Below are 24666 nucleotides of genomic sequence, written 5' to 3' on the forward strand. Positions count from 1 at the left end.
CTCCAACCCAAAGAGCTTCCCTGATTTGATGCAGATGTTCCTGGAACCCACCCAAGCAAACTGGGGCTCTCAGGAAGAAGCTGGAGGCAAGCTGTCCTCGTAAATCCAGAGAACCCAGCTCCCAGACTGTTCCAGGATCCTAAGTCTGTGAAGTCAGCCTGGACTTGGCCCTGGTGACACGGAGCTGAGGCCAGAGAAGGTGCTGGGGAGCCTGTTGGCTCAGCTTTTTACTAACGCAGGAGCCAGAGCCAAAGATGGCCCGATGTCTCCGTGTCCCGGTGATGCAACATCCCCACTAGCACCTCTCCCACACACTGGGCTGGGGCGGTGCGGGGCTGAGAGCTGAGTACTATGTAGGCTCTCGAGCTTGGGTACCCAGCACGCCAGCTGCTGCCCTGCACCCGAGGTACTGACCAGATGGACGGAAGAGCCCATCCACGCTGAGGTCCCACAGGAGACCAAAGGCTCCCAAAGAAGTTTCTGGAGGCCATGTCAGCAGCTAGGAGGAGAAGGAAAAAACAGGTTAGCTGGGTCATTCCTATGGAGTAATAGCAGAAACCTTTATTACGCCATATTAAATAAGTCCCATTTAATCCTCACAAATCCACACAGTAGAAGGATATTGTCATTATTGCTGCTTTACAGATGAAGAAACCAAGCTCAGAGAGGTCAAGCAACTTCCCCAGGGTCACAGAGCAACGAAGCAGAAAAGCCAGGACTCAATCCCAGGTCTATGTGACTTGAAATCTCCTACTCTGTCCACCTCCTTGTGTGGGAGTCTTGGTCCGTCTGCCCCTCACTCCCTGGGGTCACAGCCACGCCCCTCCAGGGCAGGAACCGGTGTAGGGAAGAGAAAGAGCTCAGCGGCACCGACTACCGTCAGCTGTACAAGATAAAGTGCGGCCCCTCTGCGAGGCCCTCACATCACTTCCAGGTCAGGGCCTTAACTCCGAACATCTGAGCCTCGGGAGCCCACCGGCTCTGGGAGGTCCTTGGTACTGAGTGCGGATCCTCAACAAGCTGGTGGGGGGAGGGTGGGCAGGGCACCCACCTGACTCAAACTCACTGGGATTCTTATTCGAACACTCCTTGAGTCTGCGGCCACAGCTGGGGATTTGGAACGTGAACAGAGTGTGACATGGAGACGTGCACCCTCCCCACCAGCGCCATCCAGTCTGGGGACACACAGGTGAGGCCAGGCCACGCCGTGCAGCACGCCATCCTCCCTCTGGAGAGTGCCGAGAAAAGCCCGCTGCAGTGGGCGCTCGGTTCAGGACCCAGGCTCCCACCCCCACGGGCTGGGCATTGCTGCTGGCTGATTGACCTCGGACAGAGGGAGTCCCTCGCCCAAGGTCACACCTCCCTCTCCAAGTGCAGCCTTCGTCTGATAACTAGCCGATGCTGGGGTCCAAAGGCCAGGACCCCTTGCCTCAAATGGGACAACTCTAAAGGGTAATCCCAGTTCCAGAGCACCCCGGGACTGGCCGTGGCCTGGCATGCATTTGCTTTGCTACTCAGCTTCTCCTTCTGCCCCGGCCCTGCTGCCCTCCCTCCCTCACAGGGGCGGCTTCCTGCTTCCCAGGGATCTGACCTAAGACACGAGAACCCTGCCTCCCTCTTCCTTTCCTAACTTTTTTATAGTTGAACACGTGATCGTTCCCCAACAAGAATACAAGTTCACTGACAGCATAAGCTTCCTGCTTGTGTCTGCCCTCCCCAGCAAGGCTCACCTGGGAAGCATACACTAGGGCTCCAGTGACGAGCTCACACAATTCACGAGCACTAAGGCTGAAGCCTACTCACCTAGTGCCACTGTTCACCCCACTGAAGCCCCCGGCTTCAGGGAGGGTGGCGGACAGCAGGAACTAGTCTCCATGGGGACACAGGATGGCCTTTCCAAAGAGCTGAAGGAGCAGAGTTGGAGCGGTCTGCCCAACTCCCCCACCCCGTAGCTCTCAGAATCAACCCCGGGTATGCATGTGGGACCCCAGCAGCCCTGTGAGCCTGCTCCCCTAGCTGCCTTTGATTGGGGGTGGTCACTGAACCCCTCTTAGGCCACTCAGACTCTCTTTCCTGGGAATTTACTTAACCATGGAGCCTGGGGTACAGAGAGAAGCCGAAAGCCTGTCCTAGGATCCCGACCCTTGTCCAACCTGGTTCCAGCTCGTCCTGAGGCCCAGCTGTATCCCTGCCCTTGGATCCCACGAACCGCCCCTGCACCTTCATCGGAGCGCCACCCGCCCCAGCAGCTTCAGGCAGCCCCCGTGGATCTGTGCCTCTCACTAACAGCGCGCGGTTCTGAAGTACGCGGAACCCCACGGCCACGTTCTACGCATCTACCTGGGACGCCATTTCCAGGACCTTTCTGTCCCTAGAGCTCAGCATGTAGCCTGTCCTGAACCAAGGTCTGCAAAGGAACCAATGCTACTGTTGCTGTGGGAAAATAAGTTCCAAGTGACAAGAAAACCAAAACCTCGGAAGTGAAACATCAGAGCCCATCCTAAAGCCTGTAGTGTGATCACGTGAGTGGCAGACAGCAGCTGCCCTGGTCCTCCTTCCCCTCCGGAGACAAAGATGTTGGGCAGGGTCTCCCCCAGAAGAGGCCCCCAAGGCCAAGCGCACCCCTTTCACTGATCTGACTTTAGCCATGGGCAGGGAGAGGAGCTGCTTTGTTTCTCCTTGCTGAAGATGGAGAACCTGACCTCCGTGCTAACTTCATTTCTTCCAGATGATGCCCAGACCCTGGGCAGAACCTCGGGGGGCTATAAGGACAAGGCAGCTCACAGGATTTCCTCACTCAGCCTTCACGTGGGACTACTGACCCCAGTTTACAGAGTGGAAACTGAGGCACGGAGCTGATGTTAAATAACTCCCCAAGTCGCACAGTAGTATGTGGAGGAGCAGGGCTCGGTCCTCTGCTCTCGGGGACCCCCCAGGTGACAGACGTGGGGGGAGAGACAAGGCGGGGCTCGCTCACGCCTCCACGCCGTGTCAGGGTCACACAAGGACCCTCTGTGGGCGACATCTCAGACCGGCTCTTTGTGCCTCCGACGCCCGACTTTGCGTCTGTCGTGCGCTGAGCAAGGAGAAGCCCTGCACTGGCTGTGGACGGAGAATAATGGCCGCTCTGTTCCCTGTGTGGCCTGGGCCCGGGGGAGGGGCAGGGCAGGGCCGATGGGAAGGAGCCCAGAGGGAAGGAGAGAGAGCCAGAGGGCTCCTTCTGGAAGGCAGCCAGCCTGCGAGGCCGAGGAGCTCCGAGGACAATCCGCCCCGCAGGGTGGCTCTAATTCACGGCTGGGGTCCAGGCTCCAACCGGCAGGAATGGGACCAGCTGGAACTTGGGACCTGCCGGTCCCCGGGCAAGGGAAGGTCCTGGGTGGGGGCCAAGGCTGCATCCCCGTGCCCTGCGTTCAGATCCCAGCAGCTGGTTCCCGGGCCTTCCCTGCTGGCTTCTCACTGTCTTTCTCAGCGCAAAGGTTCTGAGCCCCGGGCAGAATGCATGTGCCCCTGGCAGCAACCGGAACGGAAGGGAGGAGAAGACAGAGCAGCTGTTCTAGGCTTTTCCAGCCGACCTACAACTCCACAGCGGGAGGCAAACACCCGAGCACCCCAGCTCAGCATTCACCAGGGCCCTCACACCTGCAAGGCTGCTGCAGGGCTGTGCTCCCGCTGCCCATGGGACGAGGGCCGGGACCTGTGACTTGGAGATGAGGCTGGACACAAGGCGAGCAGGTGCTCACACCTGCTGAGCGGCCCTGCCGGAATCACACAGAGGGCCTCTGGGGGCAAAGCAACACCCTGTGAGGCACACGCTCTGGGGGGACCGGAGTGAAGACAACAGACCGGTCCCTGCACCTCCCTGTCTCTGCCATCACAAGCCCCCCTCCCTCCTCCAGCCTCAGCTGGGACAAACCCAGCAGCACCCAAGGCCAGAAGAAGAGGGTGGGTGCCCAGCCCCTCCTGCCAGCGGCCCTGCCCAGACTGTTGTGCCGGCACGCTACCGCCCCCTGGCGGCAGGCCGCGGTGCTCACCTGGAACAGCCACCGGAGCAGGGGCACGGGGCGGAGGCCCGAGGGCAGGTAGAGGCTGCTCAGGAGGCCGCTGCGCAGGAAGGAGAGCTGCTGGGCCGGCGGGGAGCTGTGGGAGCAAAGGGACAGAGGGGCGAGGTCAGGGAGGGAGCCTCCTCAACACGCCTGTCTTGGCGAGGCTGGGTTCAGGGGGATGGTTCAGATTGCCGCTTCACCGGGATGCTAGAAGCGCGTCAGTCCCTGCTCTGGACAAAACTGCTGGTGGAGCCCTGGTGCGAGCACCCGCTGGAAGGTAAAACCACCCGCGGCACCATCAGAATCATCTGCTGTCCACGAACACACGTCACAGTAGGGTTTTTTGTTTGTTTGGTTGGTTTTTCTTTGGCCACGCCGTGCGGCATGCGGGATCTTAGTTCCCCGACCAGGGACCGAACCCGGGCCATGGCAGTGAAAGTACTAAGTCCCAACCACTGGACTGCCAGGGAACTCCCTTCACAGTGTTTTAAACACACGACTGAGGAATACAGTTTGTCCTTCCCATTTGACGGGGGTGGGAGGAAACTGAGGTATTTACCAGGGTTGTGAAAAGGACCTGCGTTGCAATGAGGAGAAGGGCCTGGGAGTCGCACCTTTTAGCTGAGGGCTCCGGGCTGCAGCGGGCGGGCAGAATTACCCATGGGGCCCACGTGGAGCCAGCATCCGGGGTCTGGTTACACAGAGCGTGTCTGCCCCGTCTTGTGTTTTTCCGAAACAAAGGGGACACCTGAGAAGATGGGAAAGTAACAGAAAGGGGCCCAAGATGGGGAAGTTTGGGGAAGGAAATAACAACCAAGGGTGCCACGTGGGATTCTCTGGAAACCACGTGAGCAGCGACGGTCCCAGGGCCAAGGGGGAAGGGCGCTCAGACTCTCCATACTCCTGGGGCCCTAACCTGCGATTCCATTCCCGACTGGATCCGGCGGGGCCTTTCCCTCCCGCCAGGAGCTGCTGGCGTGGAGAGGAGCCCTGCTTTGAGTACACTGTTGCCCCGATAGATCATCTGGACCCACAGGATCCCAGGCCCCTGTACAACGAGGAGCTGATATATTTTGTGCGGTTTTAGGGCCTCTGGTGGAAGGTGCTTCGTTTCAGAGGGGCTGGCTGGACTGCATCACCCTCTTGTACTCCTGGACGTCCCGTGGAGGCTGGGTGTGGGGTAGGATTCTCCCGCTCCGTCCGTGTTTGGTGAATGCCTCTTCGCTCTCTTTCTAGATAACGTCCTAAAGGCAATTAATAAGGATTCCAGAAAACGAAAAAGTAACTTCGTGTTTGTTCTTCTTTTTTAATGGCCAAATCCCGGCAAAGAGCATTTCAGACAGCATTTAAAGTCATGACTCGAGAGAGAAAGTTCCTCGGTCAGCCCAACCTCCTCCTCTCCTTTTTAAAAAGGACATCATACTTTAATCTGCCAGGAACAGAATGCTCCAAAACAAAGATTCTCCTCGGAGCCAAGCTGCTGTCTGCTTGAGTATATCCAGGCAATTTACAAATTGTATATGTCTTTTTCTTTTTTTTTAAATCATTTAGGTTCAGAGAAAGCAGCTTTGTTCCTGTGCTTGTGAAGCTGGCCGTTCTAAAACAGTCCTTTATTTGCACATACAAACACGTGTGCACCCCAGGGCTGCTGGCACACACCACTCTGATCCCCGTGCTCAGTCACACGGACACTTTCATGGACTGACTCCCGCGATGCATGCGTGGTTCAAGCACAGCACCCCGAACACTAGACGATACCCAAGCACACCGTGTCTGGAGGGCCTCACAAATTGGCAGGACCTGGCCAGGAGCCATGTGGTAAGGAGGCTGGCGCTCCGGGGACTCTAGGAGACTCTGGCTCTGGCATTCTGCTCGGGGGGCACCCGCCAGCTTCTCAGCAGGGGAATTGATTGTACAAGCCCCTGTAGGCTCAGATAAACACATTTCCGACTGCTGCTCAGAGGGAGAGATACCCCTTGGGTGAGAATGTCTCCCTTCTGCTACACCATTCTGCAGTGCAGTTTCTGCCAGAGAAATGCTCAGTCCGCCTTGGGTTCACTGCTGCTGAGCTAGGCTTAGTCTGCAAGACCAGGAGCTGGAGATACGCCGAGAGGGCACGGTCCGGCTGTGCCTCGAAGCGAACGGCTTTCAAGGAATTCTGTGCCGACAGCCTGATGAGATGCGAGCACTCTCCTCCATGCGTGCTCGGTGTGAGGGAGGCAGTGCTGCCTTGCCGGCTGCACCACGAGTCCCATCACCACTCAGTGGAAGGACAGGCCGGCGGCAGAAGTAACCTCCCGCTTGGGGGAAGGGTGGGGATGGGCCTGGCGTGCAGACACTGCCCTGATCTGAGGCAGGAGGAGAGTCTGCACAGCAGCACGTGGGGAGGCCTGGAGGAGAAGGGAAGCGTGTGGCAGGTGTGTACGCTGCAAACTCAAACACCACAGGTTACGGAATCAACTGCTGTCAGATTTACACAAACCCACGGCGTGTCCACAAGCCAAGAATGCTGACCCCGGGTCCAGGTGGGTGCCTGTGCTTGTGGCAAAGCCAAGGCCAAGGTCAGAAGTTATCCTGAGAATGTCAGAATGTCTCGGAGCAAGAAGGGGAGGAGCAGAGCCTCCTGCTGGGCAGCAGATGCCAGGCAGGCCCAGCTGAGCGCAAAGCCCCAGCTGCCAACCCTGAGGATCCCGGGGCGGGGGGGAGGTCCCCACCCGGACAGGGAGCTGCCAGAATGCACTAACGCCCAGCCACCGCGGCAAGGACACGGGGCCATGGGAACAGAAGGAAGGAAGGTTGCGGGGGGCGGGGGGATCAGCCCCGGAGGGGAATCACACAGAACAAAGGCCCCAGCCTGGGTCAGCAGGCTGGGCTCCTGGCGGAGCTCCGACCTTCTGCTTGGACTGTGGGTTCCTGATAAGGCCCGCGTCAGGACCCCTCCAGCCCCCATCTCTCGTCTGTTTTACGGGCGGCCGTCCCAGAGGGCGAAGTCTCTAAATGCCTCGGGAATCCCAAGTGATGGCAGAGGGATAAACAGCGAGCGCCGTTATTTATACAGTGTCAGTTTCCGCGCCTTTGCCAGGCTACTCAAATGTTAGCTTAAGTGAAATGCCGAGGAAAAGAACAGCAACAGACGGCGGTCCAAGCGCTCATCCCTGCCCCTCTTCGTTTTCCTCCCTTTGTTTAAACATCAGTGAGCGCCACGCTGGTTAGCAGCCCAGGGATCCCAGCAACAACCCGGCTGGCCACTGCTGCTGGCTCTGGAGTTTGGGGGCAGGCGCAGCCAGTTGGGCGGCTCAGCCCCGTCCACACTCTGTAACTGCCGGATTTATTTCACCCGGGCTTGCCCCTGGCAAAACAGGAGCTGGGGCCTGGGCTTGGGGGGGGGGGGTCCGGTGCATGTGCAACATTCACACCGTGAAGCTCCGACCCACCCCCTCCCCTGCCCACTGAAGCCATCGCGGAGGGAGGTCCCTGTCGGCGTATCAGGTACCCCGAGAACACACTGCAAACACCTCACGGGGAGAGCGGCCGGTGCACCCAGAGGACAGACATAGGTCCTGACGCTCCCGCACACACTGCAGGGGCCCAGGGTACTTCAGCGGGCAATCTCCACGCCCCCACCCCCCACCCCACCCCCATGGCACTGGCTCCTGCCTTGGAGCTGCCTGTGGGCACAGGTCCTACAGCTTTTCCACTCGGGGCTGGGGGGGATTAGAGGCGGAGGAAAAAGTTCAGCCCCTGGTACCAGCGTCTGTCATAGCATGTGACTTTGGTCCCAGGGAACCGACCTGAGGTCACACGTCCAGCCGGGTGACAAACGAGAGAGGATGGCCCGGGCCACCTCCAGTCCCACAGCTGTGGGTTCTGGGAGGAGATTTCTTGCATGTAAACCTGTGTAGGTCTGAGCCGGGAGCACCAGGCCCGGTGCCCTCCCTCGCTCCGCAATCTGAGACAAACTGCTGGCTTAACCTGTGCCAAGATTTCCCACTTTGTGCAGTGGAAAGAAAGACAATATCCCTCTTCACCGAACAGCAAGAAGAAGCAAATCTACTTCAAGAAGTGATTTCTTTAAATCTCCTTCACTTTCCCCCCCAAACCTCTAATGATAAAAACGATACGTGTTTATCACAGAAAGTGTGGAAAATACAGAGGAGTCTAATGAGGAGAAGAAAAGTCACCTGCCATCTCACAAAGTGTTCACTTTTTCTCTGGTGAGAAACTGAACCATACTGTTCTCTGAGAGATCAAGTAACATTTTCTTCTTCCTCCATCTTCGTGCTTCTGGCTGCGTACAACGGGATAATTATTGAACGGCTAGCAAGTAACCCTCACGCTTGTGTCTGGGCTTGAAGTCCTTGGCACAAACAGGAAATAAAGGATGACACCCCCCCTCCCCAGGCTAAAGGGTGACCTTCAGGAAGTGGCCCTTCCCCGGTGCATGGCAGGCGCCCCCTGACCTGGCCGCGGGCAGGGCGCGGGCATTCCTCCAGGAAGCCCAGCGAGCCAGGCCCTGCAGCCCCATCTCTGCCCCGCTTCGTGAGCAAACCTGAGGGCGCAGGGTCTGGATTCCCCGCTCCAGGGAAGCTGGCTGGCCACCTGGCCCCATTTGGCACGGCCACTCGGATCCCAGGCCACCGCACCACGGGCCATCTCATCTGTCAAACACTTCCTGCCGGCCATCCAGCCTGGGACAGAAAACCTGCTGTTGGCACAGAGCCCGAGGAGAAGCAGCTCAGGAAGCCGCCTGCCTTTCCCCTCTTATCTCCTCCCCTGCCCAGCCGCGCTCTGTCCCTCTCCTTCCTCCAGCTCCACTATCTTACTTCTTTCTCTTCATTCCTTTTTCCCCCCTTTTCATCATCTCTTTATCAGAAATACTTTCAATTTGGCAATGGGAACCTTTACCAATATGCATACCCTCAGACCCAATCACCTCACGTCGTATGCAGGGATCTATTCCAGAACTGCAGACAAAATATTTCTGTATAAGGATACTCTCTACCACATTGTTTACAGTGGGGGGAAAAGTTGGAAACAACCTGCATGTTGAGAAAAATGAGGAAAATGGTTAAATATGTTGGGGCATCAGTGCCACGGGATACAGTTTCACCATTAACATTTCTTTGTCTAATTGCAACATTTGGGCCTTGTTTGGATTCTGATTTCAACAACATATTAAAAAACACTTAAAAGACAATCAAGGAAATCTGAATGCTGACTGATATTAATACTATTAAGAAATTCCGATATTTTTTAGGTGTAATAATATACTGAAGTTTTGTCTAAAGACAGAGTCTTTTAGAGACACAGACTGAAGTGCTTACCGAATTAAATTGTATGTGTCTGGGATTTGCTTAAAAATAATCCTGAGGGGACAACGTTAGTGGGCAGGGGTAGAGATGAACCAAGACTGGCTTTGAGTTGGTAACTGACGTTGAGGGATGCGTACATGGAGGTACACTCTACTTTTATGTATGTTTGAAACTTCCCATGATAAAGAGTTTTAAAGGAAACACATCAAAACATTGTTATCTTTCTATTATAAAATAAGATGGACTAGCCGGAAAAGAGAACAAGATTCCTGCATTCAAGTGCTAATGTGGCCCCAACCTCCACGTGCCTTACAGGCTGGGGCAGGGGTTGGTGGGGGCTGGTGGCCTCTCCTCCATCCCCTCGGCCCGCCAAGGCCCAGCAGGGCACCAGCCCCCTGGAGGGCCGCTGCACTGTATCCTGTGCGCTTTCTCTCTCTCTTATTCTTAGACGTGTGAACTCACAGTTGCAAGCGTTGCGTGGTATTGTGGTAAAGTTTTCAAAAATCCCCTAAAAAATCAACATAGTCAGGGGTTATGTGATAATGACCATGAACACCTTCTAACGAGAGGTGAACCAGGGTGGCTGTCCTAACGTTATACAGAGCGTACCTGGGGCTGGGGACAAACTTTTCAGGGTCAGCATCGCACACAGACCCAAGGAGGAGGAGGAAGTGGCCATGACAGGCTCTGGAGAACTGCTGGATGGCCGGGAAAGTGGCTCCAGTGTTGACGGAGACATAACCCAAAAGGCATGTGTGATGGGTGTGACCAGAGCCGTTCCATGAAACTGGGGCATGGGGGAGGGAGAGGCAACACAATTACAGAACAGATGCCTAATATCTGCTGTAATGTAAGATTTTTTAAAGTGTGTACATCTAAATTGGTAAATGAAATACTATAAGTTGACGTGTGCTATTTCATCTGTTTCCCTAAAAGCTGACATATCCAAATTGGCAAAACACAGCTTTGGATTGCCTCATGTGGGGTGGTCCTTACCACTGGGTTCCCTGGTAATGCCGCGCCAATGTTTACCTGAGGAACAGCTCTTCCAGGCGGCTCTGTGGCTTCAGGTGTGAACAGTCCAGGATGCAGGGCAGAGGGTGCTGCCGGGGTAGAAACACAGTCTTGCCTGGATGTACTGCTGGGATGACCTGCAGTGACACGGAGAACCTCTCCACCAGCTTCCTGGCAAAGCAAGAGGCAGGAGAGCCGGGCGTCAGCAGGCACACCTGGTCTGCAGCCTGGAGGGAGGCCAGGGGGGACCAGATGGCTGCCCCCGCCCTGCAGCCCCCGCCTGGTTGGGACCAGCCCAGGGACACGGCGCCACCTGCTGACGGAGGGGGAGCCCGAGAGATACAGACTGAGGAGCCCTTCCCCCTCCCACTCTCGGTCAGACCCCAACCCCTCCCTCAGGGCCTTGGTCCAGGAGCCAGAATCCTGGTCCCAGATCCTGCCCCACCCATGGGCTGCGTTCAAACTTTCACTGAGTGCCCACGACTGCGAGTGCCAGGCGCTGAAGGTTGAGTCAGGCGTGGGTTGCCCTTGCACGGACGGGAAAGGCGTAACGGGATCACGGCAATGCCCTCCAGCAAGGGGACCAGCCTCAGAGCTGCTACACGGTGCCTCGAGGGGAGGACCCTCCCCTGCTTGGACTGCTTGGACTCTCCCTCTGAGCAGCGTCCCCAAGCTCCTCTGAGCAGAAGGACTCTCCAGGGAGCCTGCTAAATGCAGACACCCCGGCCCACGCTGCCCTGAGAGTCTCATTCAGTGGATCAGGGATGGGCCGCACGGACAGGGGAGAAACAGGGGGATACGTTCCGACGCTATGGGCACGCATCTAAGGGAGGCGGTGAAGAGGATTCCTAAGAATGAGGCAGATCTCTGCACCACGCAGGATGGAATGATCCCCTGAGCACAGCACGCAGTGGGTGAAAATAGCAAGTTGCAGAATAGGAGGTGCGTGTGCGTGCGCGCGCGCGCAGGTCAACACACAGACATGCACACGCACGTTCTTAGACACAGGCAACACCCCCCCACACATCTGATGCGCCCAACCAAGGTCTGGGGTCGTCCCTAGGGAACGGTATGGGGGAGGGGAAGGAAGAAGAGACATTTCCCGTTTATTTTACGCAACTGTGTTCGGCTTGATTTTGCGGTAACATAACATACACTTAACAATAAAAATAACAAAATAAAATGAGCCACCCCCTCCTCTCACCAGAGGAAGGCCCATACCCAGGATCTCAGCCAGGCCCTGAGGCAGTGAACTTGGAGGGGACACTGCCAGGGACTCCCGTGAGGATTTGGGACCAAGTGGCCGGCACTGGAAGTGGAGGTGCAGAGCTGGTGGTCCACCAGCTGGCCAGAGGAAACCTGTCACGCTCTGACCAAGTGACCTAAGGTAAGGAGGGTCATCCTAAGGATGAAATGGCACAATGAATGGGAATGACGTCGGAAAATTGCGGAGATTCTGATCCCGCAGCCTTTGGAAGTAGCCTTGGCAAACCACCCCACAAATGGTGAAACAATTTTCTGTTCTGTTAATTTCTTTGCTCTTTGAGTTTCTGGCTATCTACAGTTCCCTATGTTGTTTTTATAATTTGAAGAAAGGTACAAATTATTAGAAGTTTGTAAGAACTAGGCTCATCTGTAGAAAGTTCTCAGCTCCTGTCCCCCAAACCATCGTTCAAAGGGACTTTTGTGATATTAAATATAATGCATGTGCATTATTAAGAACTCTGAGATGACTCTCTCGCATCTAATTGAGGATTTCCTGTGCAGCCCAGAACTGAGGATAAAGGATGATGCTGTGGTATAAATATCCTCCCCTCCCCTGCCCCAGCACACACATAAGGTCTTTTAACTTTAAGAACAGAGAATGTAGGACACTGTCTATTCAAGACGCAAGCAATCCTTGGAGCGGGAGCAGATGATCTGCTCAGGATGACTGGGGGCCTTTCTATGATGCGTAATTGTGGCGGTCACGTGACTCCCAGTCACAGGCGGCCTGCCCGCCAGATGGTCGCCAGCCCCCAGCCTCGGCCTCACCCCTTCCAGACCCACACCCCTGCTTGGCACCCCCCATCCCACCCCCGGCCCCATTCAGGGATGGAAGAGGCTGCTGGCTTTGTACATCAGTAATTTTCTTTGAAGCAGAGAACTGAACTGTCCCATCAAAATGATCCCACATCAAAACAACCACCTCAGTGGCTGCTGTCAAAAAAGGCTTTCTCAAAGTACTACTTGAAAGTGTCACGTGCCCAGAAAATTATCAGCAATTTCATAGCCTGGCACACCGTATGCCCAGATAACTCCCTTTCTGTGGGGAATTTTCAAAACATCCAGGCCATGACTTCCAGAATCCTGGATGCACTCAGGAGAAAGGCAAACAGATAGAAAGATGATTCTGGCTACAGAGATGTCTCAAAATGTTTACTTCCAAGGCTATCCATCCAGGGAGCGGGGAACCTGGAAAGCGAATCCATGGCTCCCGACATAGAAAACTGCTTCATCACTCATGATGCCACCAAGGCCTTCAGCCCAAACCCGCAGATTCCACTCAGTCCTCATGCTCTGCAGGGAGCCATCGTGAGACCACGAGGCACCCTTTCCCTGCCCCTGGGCAGCGTGTGGAAACAGGGACCAGTTAGGAGACAGGCGTCCCCTAATCCGGGCCAGGGGCCAGCAATTGCACACAGGCTGTGGCCTCCTCTCGCCCGCCTGTTTCTGTAAACGAGGTCTCAGTGCGACACAAGCAGGCTCGCCGGTTACGATGGCCGACGTGGTTGACGGGTGCTTTCCCGCCACGGCAGCACAGCCACGTAGCCGCCGACAGGCTGTATGGTCCTCAAAGCCTGAAATATTTACTATTCACAGGCTTTACAGGAAGTCTGCTGATCCCTGATCAAGTCCAAAGACAATTAGCAGAAAGACTTGAGACAAAAAGCACACGGGCAGCCAAGGTGCTGCTTGGGCTCCTCTCTGGGCATCAGTGATGGTGAGAACCATTTGGGGGTCCTGGGAGTGGGGGCCCCCAGGTGTCTGTGTGTCATCGCTCATGCCCCTCGGTGAGTGGATGCAGAATGCTGACTCAGCGTGAGCACCCAAACCAGACCATCACGGCTGGGACCTGAATAACGTCACCCGGACGCATAGAGAAAGCGAAGCCCGGACAGGCAGGCAATCCAGGGTGTGTGGACCAGCCTGGCCTCAGTCACATGGGGGCACGTGGGGCCTGAGGGAGGGAGGGGAGAAAGGAAAGGAAGGCAGACAGACAGACAGACAGACAGATCCGTCCCGGCTCCACTTTCCCCCTCGGCTGCTGCCCAGTCTCCTCGTTTGCCGTCTCCTCTCATTCTCCTCTGAACCTACTCCAGGCAGGCTCGCCCCAGGCGCCCCCCCAGGGCTGCTCCTGTCAACGTCACCGTGACCTCTACGTTGTGCCCCCCCTGCTCTTCTCTCTGTGCCGGCTCCCGGCTGACCTCATCTGGTTTTGCAGCTCTAAATGTCACCTATACATGGTGATTCCCAAGCTGGCCTCTCTAGACAAGGGGGTCCTTGTCTTGGTCTCACCCCGGGGGTCCCCCAAGTGAACTCTTGTGCCCGTGCCTGCCACCCCCCAGCGTGCGTCACTCAGCCCTCCTCCATTAAATAAAGACAACTCCGACCTTCTGGCTGCTCAGGCCAAAATCCCCGGGGTCCCTCTGATTCCTCTCTTTCTCCCAGAGCCTCCATCCAGCTCGTCAGCGAACCCCGTCGGTTCTACCCTGAAGACGTACCCAGAGTTTGCCTCCTCCTCAGCACCCGGCCCTGACTCCGGGATTACTACCATGGCGCCCTCCGCCCCCACCTCCCCTGCGCCCCGCCCCCCCGAGTCTACCCCCCACCCAGTTCAGATGAGCGGCAGCCAGCTTCCTGCAGCCGCCCTAACCTCCTCTCTCCTGCCTGCTGCCGCCGCAAGGCCCTCCCAGGCCCACCTCTCACCATCTTCAGGGCTCTGCTGAAAAGTCAGCCACTCACAGAGGCCTTCCCTGACCCCTCCTCCGAACCTTCCAGCCCTCCCGGCACTGCTGACACCCCCTCCCCACTCTCTCCTTTCTCATGAGCACCTGTCACACAGCTTCCTTCATTCACCGTGTGCATCGGTGGTCTCCCCGCCCTGACGGCGAGCAACACGGGGGCAGAGACCTCTGTCTGGTTCTCTTCCTGCTGTACCCCCAGAGTCTGCACAGAGCCTAGCACAAAGTTGGCACGTAACAGATGTTTAACGGATGGGTGGACAGACGGATGGACAGACGGACGGACAAATGGATGAATGGATAACAGGGTACCCTGAAGATGAATTCAACTGTGGTCCTCAGGTATCTCCGAGACTCCACGGTACAGATGACTCCAGCCCTCCCTCCAGCCAATGGGCCAGCAGACTCCGGCCCAGACGACAGCTCTGACAGAAGCCGCCTTCCTTCCCCACACAGGGGAAGACAGAAAATGTCACGTGGCTGTATTTTCCCGTGTAAAGTCAATGTTCATTCAGACTGTAGTTTGAGACCTGGTTCCACACGTTTGGGCAGACAACTGGGGAAGAGCAGGCCGTATTTTATACCTCTGTGTCTTCAAAGGCCCACACTAGACCCTGACACACAGTAGGTGAATAAATGCTTCTCGAATCAATGAACAGATGTGGGATTAAGAGAAAGATGCAGCTTGAGAACTCATCAACAGCACACAAACCGCGGCTGAAACTGTCCAGAACCAAGGGCAGGTGAGCACTTAAACCCTCTGCCTGGAGAGGCGGGTGCGGGGACTTGGCCCTGAGGGGGCACACGCCTCCCCTCCCACCTGTGCCCACTCCCCGCACCTGTGCTCTGGTGTGAGCGGCACGTTATCAGGATCCGAGGAGTTGAGGTCAAGACAGTCCTGCAGAAGCAGCTTCTCTCGCTCTTGCTCCAGGGCCTGTTGCCTGCCAGAAGGTGAGAGGTGAAAATAGGGTCAGTGCAGTGCCTGCTCATCCGGCCCTGTCACTGGGCTGCAGGGGCCTCCCAGGGCACAGCAAGGCCTAGGCACGGGGACCAGGGAGCTCAGAGCCCTGTCTCCCTGCACACAGCTCTCAGACTTAGATTCCTGGGGCGGGGGGGGACTGCACTGCATCAGCTGTGCTGCCTGAAAGAAGACAATTTACGCTACACAACGTCAAACGCACCTTTATTTGTGTACTTTGCTCTGGCATCTGCTCGCTCTTTAACACACCAGGGGCAGGGCCTAGCCCTTCTGCTCCTCCCGCGTCCAGCCCTGTGCCCATGGCTCCCCCGGGCCTGCCTCTCCAGCCCCAAGTGGCAGCCCCCCAGGGCCTGCTCCTTCCCTACTGCACCTGCCCTGCCCCGCCCCTGAGTCCATTTTCTCCCTCCAGGCCTGAGCGCCTCACTTCCCTTTTCTTTTTTTTTTTTGCTGTACGCGGGCCTCTCACTGTGTGGCCTCTCCCGTTGCGGAGCACAGGCTCCGGACGCACAGGCTCAGCGGCCATGGCTCACGGGCCCAGCCGCTCCGCGGCATGTGGGATCTTCCCGGACCGGGGCACGAACCCGTGTCCCCTGCACCGGCAGGCGGACTCTCAATCACTGCGCCACCAGGGAAGCCCTCACTTCCCTTTTCAATCGGCCCCACCAGAGGCCCTGTGTGCCGACCATCATCTTGCCGGAGCCCGGCTCCCTCACCTCCTGCCCTGAGCACACGCAAACCCCAAAAGGGGGCACCAGTCCCCGCCTGGCCTTCTGCGTCCTTGTTCCCTCCAGCTGTCCAGGGTGCTTACCCTGGCTTTGCCCACTGGTCCTCGGTTCTCAAAGGCTTCGCCTCCAGCCCAGCCTGTGTTGGGTTCAGATCCTTTGAGCCAGCCACTAGATGGATGATTTCCAGCCAAATGTGGCCGGTCCTCCCGACATCGTGCACCTAATTCTCAATTCCTCTTCCCTACACAGGCCCCAGCCACCCAGGGCAGCAGGTCCCACGGGAGCTCCCCGAGGCCCCGTCTCATCACCATTCACCCTGTTCCCCCCTCATGCTTCCCATTCATTCTCCATAACGCAGCCTGGGCGCACTCTCTTAAACACATGGCAAAACACATCAGGACCTGCTTAAAATTTGCCCATGACTCGACCCTGTGTTCACATCGCGGCTGCATCTCCTGCTCTGTCCACTCCCCACACTCTGCCACCGAGAATTCCAGCCCCAGCCAGCCAGGAGAGGCACGGTCTGTCCTTCCTGCCTTTACATGTGTGGTCACTCCTGCTGCCCTCCCAACTCTTATCCTCCAAGGTCCAAGGCCAAGGATCCCCCCTGGGGAGCCTGTCCTGACTCCCAGGCTAAGTTAGATGCCACTGTTCCAGGCCCCTCCACAGCAGCTTTACAGCACAGGAAATACTAGAATCGTCGCGTTCAATTCCAGGTGAGTGGGGCTCACCATCATATCCGTATATCCGGTGCCTGGCATAGGGCGCAGGGCAGAGCAGGAACCTTCCCATGCAAGGCATTGAGGAGCGGGTAGTTCCCCGCGTGTTCACTTTCCTGCTGACACTTCTGAGTATCTAATATATTTACAGCTGGATAGCGTGCAAACGTACAGACCGGCCCCTTCCCTAACTTACCCTCTGGTTAGGAAAAAATATACTCAGGTAAAGGAGTTAAACAACAAAAGTCATGGGCTATTAAGAGCCCAGAGGAGGAAGATGACTCTGGGGTGGGGTCAGGAGTAGACACAGGAGAGAAAACAATCATTCATCCCACACGTGTATTTAACCCCCTCTTGCGGGCAAGAACATGGGCTGGGAATTGGGAAAAACAGAGACCAGTGAGATGTCATTCCGACAAGAGCCCAAGCATCAGACAACAGCACCGCCTCTTAACTTCCGCAAAGTGAGTGTGCACACACTGAGCAAAAACAACACCGGAGAAGGGATGAGAACACCAGAAGAATAAGCCTGTGGGCAACGTGCTCCCGTGCATCAAAGCGCAAGCCCAGGGGTGAAGTCCACTGCATCCCAGCCGCCCCAGTCCTCGCGGCCAATGGAGGAGCAGGATTCTAGTGTCTTCACCACCAAACGGGCCCTCAGGGCAAGCCAACCGTAGCACTTGCTTTCCAGTAAAGAAAGAGCACTGGGGTTGGTTTCCGTCCCCACCTCCGCCTCTCTAAGGGATTTCCAGTTCTGATGGGATGTGACTTTTGCCTTTGGAAACCAACTTCCACGTGAGACATGCTCACCATAATCCCAGGGGGAGGGCAGGTGAACTAGACCAAGCGCTATGGAATAACGACCAAAGCGTGTTCGGGTGGCGGCGCGGGGCAGGACGCAGGAAAAGCTGGCCCCTCACCCCCCACCCCTCCCACTCCACCTCCATCACCGTCGAGTCGATCGTCAGGCTGTGCGCCTCGGTATCAAAGCAGTGTGCTTCTTCCGCTTCGCTCAGTGGGAGCTGAGCAAGCCCTAAACTAGCATGAACTGGGCAGAACAGCGCCGACAGAACCGGAACGAGGGCTCTGTGCGTGGTGAGGGTCTGGGGCTCTCTGCCTCAGAGGTGCTGCCCTTTGACCCGCTACTGTTCTGCACACTCGTTATTCACCAGGGCACACAGGGCACTCAGGAGGCATGCTGATGGCGGGGGTAGGCTGCTTTATCCTGAGAGGAGTTTGCTCTGAGTCTCTGAGGACAAACCCATGAAATTACTGCCAACCCCACAGAAATGAAGACTCACCTCTTCTCCTGCAGTAAGTAATCCAAGCTGTTGACGTAGCACCCGGACTCCCCAGAGGCAATCTGGAGAAGCCACATGGGAATGGGCAAGAAAGAGGAAGACAGAGACAGAGGGAAAAAGAATAAAACTGAAGCTCCGTGAAGCCCGTTACTTATTTTGTTTACTTTTCTGAACAGGCAATACATTCAATCGCTCACCTCCATCCCCAGCCGCCCAGGTCCCTCCCCATAGGTGAGCACAGGTGTTTACTGCTGGCTGTGCTGAGATACTGTACGCATAGACAAGCAAACAGTAATACATCATAGACTCTCTCCTTCAACACAGGTGGTAGCACGCTACACCCCCTATTCTGCACTTTGCTGATTTTCAGTTAACAATATGTCTTCAGGGTCATTCCATATCAATACTAAAGGGATAGGTTTTTTGTTTGTTTGTTTGTTTGTTTTTTTAAAAAAACCAGTTCCATGGTATTCTGATTTATGATTAGAACATAATTTATTAGTTCCCTAGTGACTGGCATTTTGGTTATTGGCAATCTTGAGCTATTACAAACAAATAAATCCTATTCTTAGAATAAATTTCCTGGATCTATGGGCACTCAATCGTCCCCACAATCTTCCCAGCAACCACAGTTTATTCCCGGCTTAAAGTTCATCACTGAAGTTTCCACTTCGGAATCCCAGGTCGCTGGACCACAGTTAGCCTGAGGCTTTGTGCCTGACCTCGCCCAGACCCATGATCCCAACCACTGCTGCAAAAGCCTTGATGGGACCCACACAGGGGCGGCATCAAATACGGCACCACCCTAGGCATTTTTATTAGCAGGAGTTAGGAGCAGAAATAAAGGGAGAGATGCAGCCCAGCCTTGGGGGCCCAAGCTCCCAGGCACGAGGGCCCAGGGGCTGGGGAGAGGTGGCGGGGTGTGTGTGGCCAAGGAGGGACAGTCAAGGCGAGGTGGCCGAAGGAGGGCAGTTGGGGCGTGGCTGAGGAGGATGGCCAAAAAGGGGTGGCTTGGGGGTGACTAAGGAGAGGTGGATGAAGAGGGGCAGCAAGGAGAGGAGGCCAAGGGGCAGTTCCTGGCTTACCGAGGTGCGGGCGTCCACCCATGGCGCTGCAGCCTTTGGGCTGGTGCCTGCCATGCTCCAGAACGGCTCCTCCAGTGAGGCCAGAGCCCCCACGGGGTCTGGGTCCTGGGACTCCTGCTTTGACTCCTTGGGCAGCTGGTGGGCCAGTCTTCTCAGGCCCTGAGGCCCCGCCGTGCCTGCCTGCCTCTGGGCTGGGGCCCCGCTGTCAGTCAGCGGGGCCCTTGGCTTCAGGAACTCCACGGGCGGTGGGCTCCAGTCGCTGGGGAACATGTCACCATCGGCCTGCATCTTGGGCTTCTTCGGCGACTTGGGAGCTGGAGCAGAGGAGGGGCTGCAAAGGCGCCGCGTGGGGTGCAGGAACCCCTGGTGCAGGGGGTGGTCGAGGCAGCTGCTCTTCAGGTCGGGCAAGAGGATGGGCCTGGCGGCGGCTGCCTGAACCCCTGTGGACGGGACAGAGCCCTGCAGTGTCCCCACCTGCCTGCCACCATCCCAGCCACAGCACCACACTGGCTGAGGAGAGGGGTGGCTTGGGATTGCTGTGGGCAGCATGCAAGCAGAGTCCCTCAACTGTGCGTTTTCCACTCCCTCGTGGCCCCAAACGTCAGAAAGGCTCTACCTGCACAAGGGAGCGACACCTACCTTCTCTCCAAGGACTGGCTAGCACAGCCTTCTCGGGCCTGGCCATCTGCACACCACTGGGCGTTTTATCCTGGAAGGAACCACCTCTCAGGTGAGGCGAACCTCCAGAAGAGAGCTAAGTGCTCTAGAGGAGGTCCTGGGCCCCTGGGTGCCCAGGAAGGAACTCCCCCTCCAGCTCCACCCCAAGGACTCAGCATACGTACCACAAAGATCAAGTTGCTGAGGTGAAGGAGGCTTGATCTGACCTCTCATTTCAAGGACATGATGGGCAAGTGTAAAGACATCAACAGTTTTTAAACCTGTATGAAATATTGCATAAAACAATATTATACAAACCTATTGCGGTAATCATTTCATGATGTACATAAGTCAAATCATTATGCTGTACACTTTAGACTTATAAAATGGTATATGTCATTATATCTTAATACAATTGTAAAAAAAGAAAAACACTTAAAAAAGAAAAAAGAAATATCATACACATATGTTAATAAACACACAATGTTTAAAGATGTAATTTGCGCCAATAAAAACATAAAGAGGAGGGATGGAGTTGTATAGGAGCAGAGTTTTTGTATACTATTGAAGCTAGGTTGGTACTAATTCAAACAGGTCTGTAATAAACTTAAGATATAAATTATAATCTCCAGTGTCACTACTAACAAAATAACTTCAAAATATATAGAAAAGGAAATAAGGAGGGAATCAAAATCACACACTACAAAGAAAATCAGTTAAACACAAAAGAAGGCAGTAATGGATGAACTGAGAAACAAAAAAAGACCTAAGATGTATAAGAAACAAACAGTAAAGTGGCAGAAATTCTTCCTTATCAGTAATTAGTTTAAACATAAATGGAGTAAATTCTCAAATCAAAAGGCAGATACTGGCAAAATGGACTAAAAAAACATGATCCAACTATATGCTATCTACAAGAGATTCACTTTACATCTAATGATACAAATGGATTGAAAGTGAAAGGACGGAAAAGATACTCTATGTAAATAGAAACCCAAAGAGACCTGGAGTGGCTATATTAGCATCAGAAAAAATAGATGTTAAGTCAAAAATTGCTAGGAGACAAAGCAAGCCATTATCCATTGATATAAGGGTCAGTCATCAAGAACATATAACAATTATAAACATATATGCACCTAAAAACAGAGCTCCAAACTATGTGATGCAAAATGACAGAGCCGAAGGGAGAAATAATTATAAAATAGTCGCTGAGGGCTTCAATATCCTACTTTCAACAATGAAATTATATGGAAGATCAAACGAAAACAGAGGACTTGAGCAACACTATAAACCAACTAAACATAACCAGACAGACACAGAACCCTTCACCCTGCAACAGCACAATGTGCATTCTTTGCAAATACACATAGAATTTCTTCAGGATAAATTATCTGTTAGGCCAGAAAACAAGTCTCAATACATTTTAAAATACTGAATTCATATAAAGTATCTTTCCCTCTCACAATAGAAACTAGAAATAAATGACAGAAGAAATTTCACAAATACATAGAAGTAAAACAAACTCTTTAACTATATGTATATATATATATACCAAAGGAGTAGAACTGAGTTCCAGAAATAAACACATACATCTATGGTCAAGTGATTTTCAATAAAGATGCCAAGAACATTCAATGGAGAAAGAAGAGTCTTTTCAACAAATGGTGCTAGGCAACTGGACATCCACATTCAAAAGAATGACACTGGACCCTTGTCTCACCAGACACTGTACACAATAATTAATTCAAAATAGATGAACAACCTAAACAGAAGCACTAAAACCATATGACTCAGAGGAAAACATAGGGGTAAGTCTTCATGGCTTCAGATTTGGCAATGGTTTCTTAAGATAAGACATCAACAGCATAGGCAACAAAAGAAAAAATACATAAATAGGATTTCATCCAAATTTAAAAGTTTGCACTTCAAAGGATATTGTCAAGATAATAAAAGGACAACCTACAGAATGTGACAAAATATTTGCCAATCATTTATTTGATTAGGGTCTAGGATCCAGAATATATAAAGAACCCTTACAACTTAGCAACAAAAAGGTAAAAAATCCAATGAAAAAATAAGCAAAAGACTTGAATAGGCATTTTCAAAAGAGGATACACAGAGGGCCAACCAGCACATGAGAAGATGCTCAATGCTGACAGTCACTTTATTAGGGAAGTGTGCATCAAAAACACAATGAAATGCTACTTCACACCCACCAGGATGTCTATCACCAAAAACAAAAACAAAAAATAACTAGTGTTGGTGAGGACTGGAGAAATTGGAACCCTCATACATTGCTGTTGTGAATGTAAAAAATGGTACAGCCACTGTGGAAGACAGGTTGGCAGTTCCTCAGTTAGTTAACGATAGAATTACCATGTGAATTACCAAATGACGCAGGAATTCCACTCCTAAGTATACACCCAAAAGAAGTGAAAACAGGTTCTCAGACAAATCCTTGCATGTGAATGTTCCCAGTAGCACTCTTCACATAGGCGAAAGGTGGAAATAATGCAAATGCCTATCAACTACTGAACGGATAAACGAAATGTGGTATATCCACACAATGGAATATTACTGAGCCACAACAACGAATGAAGCACTGATACACGCTATAACAATGGATAAACCTCAAAACGTTATGCTAAGTGAAAGAAGACAGACGCAAAAGCATCATACATATGATTCTCTATATATGAAATGCCCAGAGTAAGCAAATCCACAAAGACAGAAAGTAGACTAGTGGTTGCCAGGTGCTGTGGGAGGTGGGGGGAGGGGAGGAGGAATGAGGAGTGACTACTTAATGCGTAAGCTTTCCTCTCTGGATCATGGAAATGCTCTAGAACTAGACAGCGCTAACACTTGCACAATACTGTGAATGTACCAAATGCCACTGTATTATACACTTTAAAATGGTTACAATGGTAAGTCTTATGTATATTTTACCACAATAAAAGATAAATAAATATATAAATTATAATGGGGGAAAAGTGTATGCAAAATAATGTCAAGTAAGTAGAGGTCAACACAACTTGGTAGAAGTCATGAATTAAAAAGAAAAAAAAACAGAACTTCCCCGGTGGCGCAGTGGTTAAGAATCCCCCTGCCAATGCAGGGGACACGGGTTTGAGCCCTGGTCTGGGAAGATCCCACATGCCACAGAGTGACCAAGCGCATGCGCCACAACTACTGAGCCTGCGCTCTAGAGTCCACGGGCCACAAATACTGAGCCCGCGTGCCACAACTACTGAAGCCCGTAAGCCTAGAGCCCGTGCTCTGCAACAAGAGAAGCCACTGCAATGAGAAGCCTGTACACCGCAAAGAAGAGTAGCCCCCACTCGCTGCAACTAGAGAAAGCCGGCATGCAGCAATGAAGACCCAATGCAGCTAAAAATAAATTTAAAAAAAAACTTATAAAAAAAAGAAAAAAATTACAGAGATATGAAATAACCATATTAAGTGAAGGAGTTACGGCTGTAATTTTTTGCAAAATTGTTTAAATAATAAAATGTTCTAAATTTGTGCCTATCTAAGCACTGGAGGGCAGCATCAGAAGCCTTTAGGGGACCAGTGAGATAAGGACGGCACTAAAAATCATCCTGTCCTGGTTCTGACATCCTGCCCTCCTTTGGGCCTTCAGGAGGTGTTGCCCAGGATTGCCCATCCTCCCACTTGCCAGTGGGATTTTTTTTCTAGTTTTTCTGCCTTAAAAAATAATCACTCTTCCTCCCAGTCCTTCTTGAAAATTGCTTCTGATTCAACCTTCCTAAGCATCAACTCAATCATGTGACCTCCTCTGCTCAGAAGCCATTGCTGGGCAAAGGTTCACACATGAGGCATCTTTAGAAGGTGATGAAAATATTCTCTATCGTGACTGTGGTGGTGGTTCCTCAAAAACTACATACGATTGTCAAAGCTCATGGACCTGCACATCTAGAAAGGGTAAATTTTACTGGATGTAAGTTATACCTCCATAAACCTAACTTAACAAATAACACCAGCTTCCACTTAGCAAATATTGAGACTTTTCAACATATAAAATTATTTCCACATTAGAAATCATCTGGAGGAAAACACAACATACAAATTCTGTTAAATGAAATGAAAATGCTTCTGGGATAATCTAAGCCATCTCTGTATATAAGGTGTCCACTGTTGGCCTTCCCAGTTCTGCCCTCAATGGGGACCCTGGCAAGTGCTAAGAAATCACTGAACTTCCCCTTGTAAAGGAGAAGTGGGAGCAGCGGGGGTTCAAGTCTTGATAGGAGCCCCCCGGTGGCATTTTTTCCTCCTGCTGTGGGGTGATACTTGGGCCATGGTGTGCCTTCTACCTAGGAGGCCCCTTTGGCCCTGGGGAAACAAGAAGGACGAGGGTGGGGACCAGTGGAAAGGGAGCCAGAATGAAGGCTTCAGGATGAGCCAAGCAGAGGATACGGTCTGGGAAATAGGAGAGCAGTTGTCCATCAGGCCCGCAGGACAAGAGAGCAGGCAGGGTGTCAGGGTGAAGGAGCATCAAGGTGCATGTATTAGTCAGCTTGGGCTGCTGTAACAAGTAGCACAGACTGGGCGGCTCAAACAACAGACATTTATTTCACAATTCTGTGAGGCTAGATGTCAAAGATCAAGGTGTCTGCAGGGCTGGTTTCTTCTGAACCTGTCTCCTTGGCTTGCACATGGCTCTCTCCTCCCTGTGTCATCCACATGGTTTCTCCTCTGTATGCCTGTGTCCTAAGCTCCTCTTCTTCTAAGGACCCCAGTCATATTGGATTAGGGCCCACTCTCAATGACCTCATTTAACCTTAATGACCTCTTTAAAGACCTTATCTC

General features: G+C 53.3%; 1 protein-coding gene across 1 annotated transcript in view; it reads right to left on the reverse strand.

The window, feature by feature from the left end:
• Window positions 1–19485, reverse strand: part of FAM178B (family with sequence similarity 178 member B) — a gene marked incomplete at its 3' end in the record, with an annotated part of 80787 nt that extends 61302 nt beyond the window's left edge. The window contains exons 1-6 of the mRNA XM_082852105.1: window positions 19183–19485; window positions 18098–18159; window positions 15213–15314; window positions 10388–10540; window positions 4032–4137; window positions 415–499 (exon numbers count right to left, since the gene is read on the reverse strand). Of these exons, the coding sequence (XP_082708231.1) occupies window positions 415–499; window positions 4032–4137; window positions 10388–10540; window positions 15213–15314; window positions 18098–18159; window positions 19183–19470 (796 nt within the window). The 5' untranslated portion in view covers window positions 19471–19485. The remainder of the gene's footprint in view (window positions 1–414; window positions 500–4031; window positions 4138–10387; window positions 10541–15212; window positions 15315–18097; window positions 18160–19182) is intronic.
• Between the last annotated feature and the right edge of the window lie 5181 nt (window positions 19486–24666).

The sequence above is a fragment of the Leucopleurus acutus genome (genome assembly GCF_964270905.1).
Source record: "Leucopleurus acutus genome assembly, chromosome: 12".
In the NCBI taxonomy this organism is placed as follows: Eukaryota; Metazoa; Chordata; class Mammalia; order Artiodactyla; family Delphinidae; genus Leucopleurus; species Leucopleurus acutus.